Here is a 12,446-nt window from a genome sequence, read left to right as displayed (position 1 = left end):
AAACGGAAATTGTTTATAGCTATGAGTACATTCTTTATTGAACTATTTACAGTACAGTAATCTCTCATCTGCCACGGTACACACCTTTTAAATAGATGTCAAATGCTTTTATGTGGCTGCTTAACCGTAACTCTTTGTAGATCCAACCTCTTGTTAAGTAAGCTACACAAAAGCACTGCCTCCTCAGCCATCTGGGACAAACAGCTCCTGCTGCTCCAACTCTGCAGAGCACAGCTGCACACTAGCTGCTACCACTCAGTAAGTACTGCCTCCTCCCGCTCTTCTTAGACCTTTTTCATTATTTTTTTGTCCTGGTGTGTAGACTGATTTTAAATTCAACATTTGATGAATACCCTGTAATGTAGAATGTATTTTACATATAAATTGTCATTTTTTTCACTCCACAAAATCTAAATATGCTCACAAAAATGCTATAAAGTTTGATTTTCTAATATCTAGCAGTAGTTTATTAAGATGGAATAGAATCAGAAGAAGAACCAGAAAGTGGTTTTAATCGTCAGGAAAATTCGCACAGACAAGGAGTTTACTTTGGCATACATTCAACAAATTGCTAGTCATAAATCTTGAATAGTTGTGTCTAACTAGTGTAAAAGTCTAACTATACAAACAAATAGGGTAACTTGATGCAATAGTTTGTATGATTTGGCCATGTCAGCTTGATTGCTTAGGTTGTCAAGGGAGACTAGACTAGCTATTGTTTTAAAATTATATTCTTTCCGTCTTTCAGGAATATAGCAGAATGTTGCTGAGCAGAAAAACCTTAATGGGCCATGAAGTTGTATTTATGCTAATTCTACACTGGAGTCAGTTTATCCAGATGAATGGATTGACAGGTTAGTTGGTCTGACTTATTTCTCTGCTGACTATTTCGGAAGCCTGCATACAGGAAGATGAGAAACTGTGCTTATTCAAATGTTATTCAAACAACAGAGAAAGAAAAGGTTATTGTTTCTGTAGAGTGAACTTACATTTAGTCATTTAGCAGACACTCTTACCCAGAGCAACTTACATTAAGTACAGGGATATTCCCCAGAGGCAAGTAGGGTGAAGTGCCTTGCCCAAGGACACAACGTCATTTGGCAAGGAGGGGAATCGATCCGGCAAACTTCTGATTACCAGCCCGATTCCCTAACCGCTCAGCCACCTGACTCCCAACTTGCAGAGAAATGTGCACAACACGTTGCTGACCAATGGATAAAGAGAACAGAAGGGCTCAAAACATTACAAAACTAAACTTAACTAAAATAAATTGAACAAACAATCAATGTATTTCATGTAGAATAACTTAAATTCCACTCGGTGATGTGCGAACTGATCAACCACAAGTGAATTTAATTGAAAGTATGCTTGTTCTAACTGAAACACATTTCAGTTGCTCCGCCCGAGGAAGTTGAGATACATGACCAGGGCCGTCTGGGACAACTCCTGATAACTTGGAGTGCCCCAGCCAGCTTGCTCAACAGGACCGATTGCTCCCTGCGCTACCAGCTGGAGTATCTCAACACATACAAAGGCAGGTGGACGGTAGGCACGTTCCCACGCTCCTACACTGTTCAGTGACACATCGTCTGTGATTGCTCATGTCTGAGTGGGTGAGAGGAAGGTGAAGCCTGAGGATAGGATATTGTCTGTGTGTTGATCCTGTAGGCTATCAGGACAGTGAGGAGGAGCTACAGAGCCCAGTTTGACCTTGAGAAAGCGGTCAAGGTCAGACTGTACACACTGTTGAAAGGAGCCTCCACTAACTACTCAGAGATCCAGAGCAATTTTACAGAGCTGACCCTGCAGCCCTCCAACACAAGTAGGTTCAAAAGACATCACAGAGAGGGGACAACGACCATCCAAGTAGCTTCCACTCGCAACAATATCCCACCAATCGTATGATTATATTCATTTATTTGTTTGTCAATGCTTTTTTATGACAAGGATGTGGTTATTCACTTAAATCCATTTATATGTGGGGTTTTTGTATACTGTGTTTTGTATCTGATTTATTCTGTTAATCTTCTTGCAATCCCCAACAGGTGTTATTGGCTCCAGGGTCCAGGGATTTGCCTGTGTGTTCCATCAGCAGGAATACATGGAGTGTACCTGGCTCAATGGCCCTGAGGTCCTGGCCAAGACCCAGTACAACTTATACTTTTGGTAGGCAGATTCTTAGCAGGTCAACTGTCATCACATTACAGTATAATAAAAAATGTCTGGCAGTTTAATGTACTTGTGGGCGTTTCCAGAAGAAGGTGTGCTCTGGCAAGGATATTTCAAAGTTGTTAGTACGACAGGGTTTAAATGTTGTGTATTTATTTTTTTTGCAAACCGCTAGGCATAGTGACATGGAACATTCTGAGGAGTGCCCAAGCTACATTGTTCAAAACGGGGCCCGGACAGGCTGCAATTTATCACATGATGCTCTTGAAGAGTTCACTGATTTCAACATCTGTGTGAACAGCTCCTCTCCAGGCGTGGTTGTGAGGCCAGCCTTCTTCTCCCTCCAAGTTCAGAATCAGGGTATTAAGATTATATAAATTCACACAACGTTTGTGCCACCATGTTGAGGATGGCTGTAGTAATTCCGGTATCTCCTCCTTCCTATAGAATACAATATTGTCTCCTGGCAACAGGATGTAAATAACGCTATCATTTATCATGCACCGCTATTTCTGTTGTGTATCTTTAGTGAAGCCTGCAGCTGTGGAGGTGGTTGATCTCCGGGCAGATCCAGACAGGAAAGTTAAGCTGCACTGGGATCCACCCCATGGTAGAGTCCCTGAAGGCTGCTTGGAGTGGGAGGTGGAGATCATTGAGGACATTAAAGACAGACCATTATTGCTGGTAGGCTTCACCAGTCAGTTGACAGCATCTCATAAAAAGTTGTATTAAGGCCTTGTAAATAGTTCTGCTTTCTGGGCCCTGGCAGATCCCTGCACGTTGTCTGCATGAGACGTTGTTTAATCTGGATGAGCCCACCCACAGCATTGACAAGGGAACCTCAAACCCATGTCCTGTTTCTGCCCTGTCAGAGAACGAGTGTAACCAGAGACACAACCTTCACATATCTCTCCAAAGGGGACACTGAGAGGGTGTGCTTCCGGGTCAGGTCGAGGGTGCACCAGTTTTGTGCTGACAGAGGATTCTGGAGTGACTGGAGTCTACGGTCCTGTGATCGAGGTAACACTGTAACAGTTTTTTTCTCCATGCACATATCTTTTGTTGCACCCTCCCCCTTGACTCCAAAGTGTTACTGGGTGTTGAGATCAGTCTCTTTCTGTCAGACCTCTGATCAGACCTGCTGATATCTGTTGCTGGAAACATGACGACGTTCATTAGACCGTAATTGTCCACAACTACAAAGAAGTAGTCAAAAACACAAGCAAATACAACACTACAGCATTTCAACATCCTTCAGGCCAGATCTCTATGTCCACCCTCAGAAGAAGTGGACACAAGACACAACAGGGCTGGAGTTACCCGCCCCAGAACACAGCAGGGGTGGAGCTATCGGCCACAAGACACTACGCGGGTGGAGCTACCGGCCCAAGACACATCTCCCTGCATGTTAACGTTTTAGACTCAACAACCACTCAACCTCAGCACAGTGTCTTGAACCATCTGGGACTGTGTCCTGGATCTTTAACCTGACGCATCATCTCTACTGACTGGTTTTCCACCCTTGATAATCTTTGATAAATACACACATTTACACACTCTCTTACGTATTGATGTTACACACATGATCACTTAGACTCAATATACTGTTGTCACACACCAACACACATACTGTAAATCCTCACAAAACGTACATCTCACCCACATATGGTAGTCATACACACCCACACAACAAGGAATTAACATCCTAAAAGATGTCAACATCCATCTTCTTTTCACAAGAAGCTTATTCATTTGTACTTGGCCCAAAATGACATGGACCAGGGGTGTAGCCACGCGTAGGCCTGGGTAGGCACAGACCTACCCAATTTGTTCTAAAGGCCTACTCAAAAAAGAAAATATCTCAGAAAATGTATGCTCTGGGTGCACCTCACAAAGTAAACAAGTAAAAAAAAACACTGAAAAGATGCCTATCCATATTTTTCTAGGCCTACCCAAAAATATTTTTCTGGCTACGCCCCTGATGTGGACATCCTGGTCACGGTTCCTGTGTTGAGGAATTCATCCTTTTCGACTTTTTCGACTCAGGAAACTTGCTGTGACTGCATGTGCTAATAGCTCTATTAAAGCTGGTGTTGGGCTTATCTTGCCTATCCTCATCTTTGTATCCATTCATCCATCATCAAACTGTTCACTGTATTAACTTGTAAACCTCCATTTGTTCCTCTGCCTACATACAGTAGGTTTTTGATCTGAGTGAAGTTACAGCTATGCATATCTAATGTATACTGACAGCATAGTGTTGCCTCTGTGTGTTGTAGATATACTGGTTGTTCCAGAGCAAGTCCTGGATGTGGGGGTGGTTGGTGCCATGGTTGGCATCACAGTATTCCTGTCACTGTGTTTGGTGGCTGGGTGGACAGTGTAAGTACAATGCCAAGGCATGCACACACACACACCCGCACACAAACGTATCGACACAAACGCCTACATGTTCACACAAACGCACGCACGCAAGAAAGGATAAGCTAACGCTGTTGATGATCTCCAGGTGTACGTCCCAAAAGAAGAAGGACAAACTCTTCCTGTCCTCTGCTTAGGATCGGACATTCTGCTGAGCATCCATCTGAAGACGTGCAGCAGTCTTAACACTGACCTCTACCACTACTACTGACTACTGTAACATTGTAGTACTGCTATTAAGAAATTGTCTTTATATCTCTGACCTTATCAGCACATTAAGGTCTCTAAGATCCTCATACCAGATGCTTTTATATATACCATGCCAAGTAAAAGGATGTTTGTGCATTCTTTGTTTCTGCTCCAGTGCTATAGAATAGCCTTTCTGATTCTGATTCTCTGAGGGTACAGTCTTCCCCTCGCCTCGATACATTTAAATCCTCCCTTACGTCCCGTCTATTTTGCTTCCAGAGTCTTTTTTGAGTCTCTATAAGGTATTGTCATAGGTGTCCTGTCTGCTTGTGTGCTATGTCATGTGGATCTGGGTTTTGTTATGTGTAGTTTGTCTTGAGTGTCATGCTCCGTGTAAATACTTCTGCATTATTTCTACGGTATGTATTTTTTAACTGAATATATCAGGTTGTTACCTAAAAACGTAATGTATTTTTTACTTTGCTCCAGTTATGTCCCTTGAGTAAAGGGGTCACTATTTACTCCTTAAAGCCACTGGTCTTGCCAAGTAACATGGAAGTGTGTATGTACTTTAAAGTGCCTCTTGAAAGTATGTGATTACAGTAGTTTTTACACTGAAACAGAAAAAGACAAAAAGATCAGGTAAACCTACCTATGTGTTGCATAGCATGCAGTATTTTGTGTTCCTTGCCAAAATGAAATGTATGTATAACTGTTTACAATGCCACAGTTCTCGCCATTACACATTACAGGTCATTGTATGCTTTTTTTTGTTCAGTATGGGATTACAATTGACAAAATAAAAATACTATGTTTAAAAGCATGGTTTGTGTTATCTATTTGGTACCGAAACTGTTGAAAGTTCCTATGGTATTTCTTTTTGAAAAATTTAAATAAACATTTCTATATTTGTATCCTTAGTTAATGTTGTCTATGTTCGTCCATATTTTCGTTTGGATTTTATTTCCAAAGATTAAAAAGACTATTGCTCTAAGTGCAAATGTATCTGACCATATTGACAGGATATAATGTGGGATGAAATCGCAAAACATGTTTCTAACATTTTTGTTAAATGGATATAGAATCGTGTGTAGGCGAACATCTTTAGTATTTAGAAATGTGACCAATGATTTGTGACCAATAATTGTATTATATTTAGATAGGGTGAGTTCAGGTCATGTGGGACATCAGGTAAAGTGGGACGGTTATGCATTTTGATGATTTCATGTGCAAACGCGACATCCAATCACCAGAGCAGCGGGACCAGCTATAGCACAGACTGCATATCAGCAAGGTTTGCATCAGTTACACTTTATGCCTATTGTAGGCTATAATTCAAACCCCACAACTAAATTAATCTTGCCACACCCTTGCACCTAGCATTGTTGTATATAGACAAATAATTGTTATATTAGCAGACAGACAATGACTGTCCCACTTTTACAGACAAGCTGTCCCATATTACCTGAAAATGCTGCGTGAGTGAGAGCTTTCACTAGAGGGGGTCATGTTATGTTTGTAAGTGTGTAGCTTCTAAAATATTGTGTATTCCCATTTAATTCCAACATGAAAATGTTCCTAAGCCCTAAAACCATATACAGAAACCCCACTGGGGCGAATTCACAGTTATTTTGTAAGTCTACTGGAGCCTCTACCAAAAAGTGTCCCACATTACTTGAAATCATCCTAGATTAAGAGCGCTCTAATCTCCACTGTCAGTGGCAGATCTCGTCAAGTCTCTTGGCCAAACTTGACCAAGTTTCGCGCGAATTGGAGGCTTGTTCCAGCGAGTGTTATCATGTCAGAGGAGGAGTTCCTACGAATTGCAATAGCGCTAAATCAAGGTTTGGCAAGACTTAAGACTTTGGATTTTCTAAGAAAGATGGGCAATATGACAAGACCCATATCATTGGAAAGATATGTCGTACTGCTATAAAGTACACAAGCAGCACGGCAAATTTTGATAGCTACTGAAGAGGCTACATGGTATTTGTGTGGAGACGTCTGCCTCTCCCTCGGATTCAGCTGGCTACAGTCAGTGGCTAGCGCCACCGGTACCCCAAGCAAGAATAGGAAGCTATTATCCGAGAAACAAATTCCTGTTGTGTACGACAAAGTAAGACGACAGATAACGCTATCTGAGTCATTGAGAAAACCCTTAAAGTAGGACGTATGAGTTCAATTTAGTGTGTGAGGTATATAACAGTGTTACAGCAGCTTGTGACTGCCAGTAGGCCTATAATAGTTTTCCCTTTTTTACATTCAAAGAACACATACAACAGGAAAGAAGGACTGGTTTAAAAGTCCAGGTCTGACTTTATTTTATCTTTTGTCGACTTTGTTAATATGTGATGTAAAACGTTCACCTTTTTAGTGAATTTATGATTCTATATCTGACAAATAAATAAATCATTATGTACCATATTAAATTCTATAGCATCATATTCTTTCGCATCGCATCTTGTTGAATCGCATCTTGTTGAATCCCACTGTTGCATCACAATATGGGTGATCTTATCGCGTTATAGTTGCTTTTATGTAGCCTATCTTTAATTAATTGGATCGTTGGCAGTGCACCGAGATGTGTATGGCATCGTCCTCAGTGATGGAGATGCACATATATGGAAGATAAACAAAACAAACGAAGGACCGATCCTCGTCCAAAAAACTATCAGCTGAGACCGTTACGATCGCTATTTCAGTCCAAAGACAGTCAGGGTTTCCCCAAGGGAGGGTTTGGTTTTTTGTCTAAAGCTGCCACCTGGTGCAACGGCTCCATCTTTGGGATTCACAATACATTATGACGTGAAATAAATTGGTTGACCGATTCTTTTCAAAACTGTAAGTGTATGGAGTGACGACAATGGGCCGAGATAATGTAAACAAATCGACCATTGTAAATCTCCTTGAGTAGTCTTTGCTTTAGGGTAAAGGCTCTGCGTGAAGCAATGGTAAATTGGACTGATTAAACAATTACATTAATAAATAGGATTCCATTAGTATGGTGTACGCCTATATAAACCATAATGTGAACGTTTTTCCATAATGTAAGCTAACTTGGAAATTGTACGAGAATAATTTATCAAGGCATATTCAAACCCAACACCTATACTCTCTCTTCTTACGATTAAATAAGTTACGATGATCCATGTTGAAGAGTAGGCAGCGGACATGACCCAGACCACAAGAAAGTGCAAAGAATAAACAAGTATGCACAGCTGTGTCTCATCTTTGACCGCCGTTAACACATGGATGTGACAGAGGTGCCGCCAGAGAGGGAGCACCGGACATCTCGACCTCCTTGCTTGGTTTCTTGTCCCCTCACAAAACCGTTGCGGGAGACACGGTGTCCACAAGTCAATAAAGGTGAAGTTTAAACACCACCACGCACGCACACACCCACACGTACACACACACACACACACACACACACACACACACACACACACACACACACACACACACATTACTATGCAGTGTCTATTTCTGTTACCTATTTAGGGATGAGTGCCAGGGGCGACAGTTATGGGACCTTGTCCCAGTGGCTGAGTTCAGACGTGTTCATCGTCTTTGTGGTAGTTCTGCTACTTCTTCTCCTGGTGCTGGCTGCTATGTGTTGGATTTTCAAACGCTTCAGGAATCAAAGGGCAATGGAAAGGTAAAAGAGGTTAATAACGATACATTTCCCATTAGCAGTGATGTTAATTTACCTCAATGCTCCGTACAAATGACCTCGGCCTACATTGTAAAAATCTATATTTGGAACAGATTGCAAATCACGGAGATAGAAATTGTATCAGGCGACGGATCAGGAAATTGCCCCCATCCTAAATTCACCCTGAAGATCAAGACTGATAAGAACCATGCCAACCAAATGGTGCAGATGCTGCTGGGTCGTGCCCAACACATGGAGGGCTCGCCGTGTCCTTCCCCGCCAGCAGTCCCATCCCCAGCTGAGGGCGCTGAGAACTCTGCTAGTAACATCCAGGGTAGAGGCCCTCAGGTCGGGCCCACAGGAACATCTCCTCCCTCAACCCTCCCCAGACCACAGCCACCTGAGCGGCTGGGCACCAACCAGACTGGGGAAGATGAAGAGGACAGTGATTCAGGGGAAGAGGATCAGTACTACTACTCAGACCAGGACGGCTAGAACACCTTCCCACCTGTTATAGTGACTGTTTGAGTAATTACAAATAAAAATGAAAATGGACACAAAATATGACATTAGCTTGTTGCCAAGCTTAAATCGGTTGATGTCGATTTCTTTACAAAGTTAATTAGGCTACTGATCATTAAGGGAACAAATATATAGTCTAGCTTTTATATTTCTTCGTACAAACAAATTGTGACAGTTTAAAAAGCCGTCAGATTGTCTTACGATCTTAGGAATAGGAAATTTCAGTAGATCGATGAAGTTATCTTAAACAAATTCCTCCTGCTCTGCGCCGTACAAGGTCAATGCACGTTATCAGTCGACAGGGACTGGAGAGACGCTCCTTGAATTTTTATATCATGAGAGCCGGTTCCTCTCTTCTTCCTGTCATGCAGTCGATGGTCTCCCCTATAACCAAAGCCATATTCATTGCTCTTTTTCTCTTCGCCATTCTGCTCATTCTTTACGTCATCCTTTGGTACATATGCAGGGATGCCGACAATGATTACATCTGAACCACGGAAGGTCACTTATCCAATGTCAAGACTGCCCAAGGTAAGACAGCCAACAAGCTATCCAAGGAATGTGTCATCGGTTGGAAAGCGTGAATGTGTACTTGTTCTTATTGCATCGTTTACTCTCAAATGTAAAGCGCTGGCGTTATACACACAACAGGCTGGTTACTTGTTGAGCAGTGGTGCTTTCTTTGCATTTCTTCCCACGCAGCAGGTAGCCTATAGGCTACTGTCTGTCTGCCTCAGTAATTTCAAATGCATACGAAACTTTCTGATACTTGAAAGTCCCTTGTCCTAGATTTAGAATGCCACATGGACTACACATGCTCTATACATAATCAATTATGATTTATTTTATTCTGCCTAATTTTTCAACAGGTGAAGACCTCCCTTCCTAAACCACTGGATGGAATTGTCAATCTTTCAAACCACTGGCTGTTGCGTCAGTAGTTGTTAGAACTACATGGCAAATGGCTGATACTCCTAGTGAGTTGTAAAATGGGGTTTGGAGGTCACAGATAAGACTTGGTTGAAGGGAAGGAGGATGACCGTGAACAGATGAAAGGATGAACAATCACGAATCACCTGAGTCACGGTCTCTTTCAGGTGATCTGTCTGTCCTGAGTTTACATCCCAAGGCACATATCTTTATGATCCTATAGATTCAGTTGGAACTCAATTTAGGTTGGAACTCTAGCTTGGTTTAACATGTTTGTTGAGAAGGAAACAGTTTTGATATAGTTTCAAATTCTCAGCTCTGTTATAAATGACGTGACATGTCAAAGTAACATCTGCAAATGTGACATATTAAACATCTATGTTAAAATGCTGTGAATATTGCAGATGTAATTTTTCCCTATATGTTTTGGTTTTGGGTCTTACATTTAAAGTATAGATGAATTCCATTATCTCAGCACTTTGGGATCCTTGGGACCAATATTAATTGATACTGTACATTCCTACTCAGCAGATGTCTGCATCGTTGATGTATTCCTGAGTGGTCGACGTGACCCTCTGCAGAAAGTAAGAGTCACAGATTCGATTCCTCTGCTGCCCCTTGTGACAGGCCTTGTGCCTGAAGGGGTTTTCAGTGGTTCTGTTCACAAACCATAACATCGAGAGACTCTACACTACACTGAGCAGACAGCGCCCACAGATTGTATCGTATCACGACCCACATCAGGGCTGCATGACACCGACAGAGTCAACGGAGCGCAGCATGCTAGATTACCCGTGCAAAACACAAGGGAGAAACAGAATCTCAACTGAAGGCCGTGAGAAAGAAACACAAGGACAGGTGAGGACAGGATGAGAGGTGAGAACAAGAACAGTATTTCCGAGTCACTTCAGGAAATGACCTCGCTCCTGCAGCTTCTTCCGTGCCTGCTGAGGAGCCAATCAGACGTCCCCAAAACACTCCAAATGAAAAGGAAGGGTGAATCTCTTGTGGCTGAGGACTGTTTTTTGATAACCTAATAAAAGCTCACAGAAGCCCAAACTAGGTGTTTTTCTGTGAAATGGAATCAGTCCTCTGATTGATAGGCTATCTCTTGGCTGGCCTGCCAGCCACCATTTAAGTGTCCTAGCAGAACAGACCCCAGACAAGTGCCAACTCATAAACCAAACACAAGGTCCAAGCATTATGAGGACATAAAGAGAATTCTAAATTTACCATTTTAAAAACCTGAGAGAGCAGTTGAATGTGGTTTTAAATGGCTGAGCTGGTCTTGCGTTTGAGCATTTACCCACCACTGGGTGGCATCCTAGTGTCACTTTACGTCAACATAAAAATAAAAAAAACTTTTAGGGCCAATAAAACCCACTTACCCATGTCCACCGCAAAATGACTGCTTTGTGTACATTATGCTAACGATAAATTCACCACTTTTTTTATAGCAATGAATCCAGGGAAAGACAACCCACAGAGACTACTTGTGTAGGTCTATGGGTCATGGCCATATTGTGAACAGTGACTGTGTTGGGAGAGTGACCACCTGGTGTGTGAGTGTCCTGGTGTGTCGCCACTCTGCTGGAGGGTTGATGGACACTGCAAGGTCAGGTACGCATACAGCTGACTACTTCCCACCACGGGCCTCCCAGTTCATCCACATTCACGATAACGGAAGGAGTACAAGGACACTCTGCACCAACCAGCCACATGTGTGGAACGTGTATGTGTGTGTGTGTTGAGTTTGAGAGTGTGTGTGTTTGTTTGTTGTAGAGTTAGAACAATCGTTCTGCAGAGCTGGCACAGTTATAATGATATGCAGTCCCTCCTTGCTATCATCAACCCAGAAAATGTTACAGCTAATTAATTTGTGAATTACTTCAGCGAGATAAGCTATATGTGTTGCTAAAAATGCACACGGACACAAACACATATACTCACACCCACTGGGGAGCAGAGGCACTGATGTGACAAGTCTGCCAAGAAAAGGAGACCACTTCAGGGATGTGTCAAACTGAAGCAAACACACACACACACACACACACACGTGCACAGAAAATGTGTGTGAGCAGGTAGGTGCTGCATGGGTGGGAAGAGACTATTGTTAACTGTCGTGTGGCTGCTGCCATGGATACTCCCTGATTCAAAAGAAGAATATTGATACGAGTAATCAATACGGGAGCAAACACATTGACTCACGCGGCTGAATCGATCAGGCATTTAGAATCTACAAATCATTCCTGACTCGCAGCAATTGATTACTGTTACAAATGACAGAACAGAGAGCGGAATTCGGAACGCTGCCGTCTCCAGGGTTAATGTTTACTTGAGGTGGGGCCTTGCTGAAGTGTAGGATCAGAGGGGAGGGTCCTGTCCGGACCAGGTGCTGAGCTGCCCTCATCCTCTCAGGTCTCAGAGTGGAGGTTCAGTCTGCAGGACCGTCACTCTGCTGCCCTGTCCGCTTCCAGAGCCCTCCACAACCAGCCGGACACCCTGAGGTCAGTACTTCTGCACATGCATAAATTGTATATGTTTGATTTTCAATTTTTTG

General features: G+C 42.6%; 2 protein-coding genes across 2 annotated transcripts; both read left to right on the top strand.

The window, feature by feature from the left end:
• Positions 1 to 760: 760 nt before the first annotated feature.
• Positions 761 to 5,602, top strand: il13ra2 (interleukin 13 receptor, alpha 2). The gene is made up of 9 exons (XM_084698421.1): positions 761 to 854; positions 1,394 to 1,545; positions 1,669 to 1,822; positions 2,046 to 2,166; positions 2,345 to 2,529; positions 2,699 to 2,853; positions 3,042 to 3,189; positions 4,449 to 4,551; positions 4,679 to 5,602. Exons 1-9 carry the CDS (start codon positions 761 to 763, stop codon positions 4,725 to 4,727), a joined length of 1,161 nt encoding a protein of 386 aa, XP_084554547.1. The 3' UTR covers positions 4,728 to 5,602.
• A 2,048-nt stretch (positions 5,603 to 7,650) lies between these two features.
• LOC146287995 (uncharacterized) lies at positions 7,651 to 8,950 on the top strand. The gene is made up of 4 exons (XM_084698422.1): positions 7,651 to 7,730; positions 7,916 to 8,145; positions 8,281 to 8,437; positions 8,548 to 8,950. Exons 2-4 carry the CDS (start codon positions 8,028 to 8,030, stop codon positions 8,927 to 8,929), a joined length of 657 nt encoding a protein of 218 aa, XP_084554548.1. The 5' UTR covers positions 7,651 to 7,730; positions 7,916 to 8,027; the 3' UTR covers positions 8,930 to 8,950.
• Positions 8,951 to 12,446: the final 3,496 nt, after the last annotated feature.

This window comes from Hypomesus nipponensis, chromosome 5 (genome assembly GCF_054491055.1).
Source record: "Hypomesus nipponensis isolate SF chromosome 5, ASM5449105v1, whole genome shotgun sequence".
In the NCBI taxonomy this organism is placed as follows: domain Eukaryota; kingdom Metazoa; phylum Chordata; class Actinopteri; order Osmeriformes; family Osmeridae; genus Hypomesus; species Hypomesus nipponensis.
The sequence above is the reverse complement of the archived record's forward strand: the minus strand, read 5'-3'. Positions and strand labels throughout refer to the sequence as shown.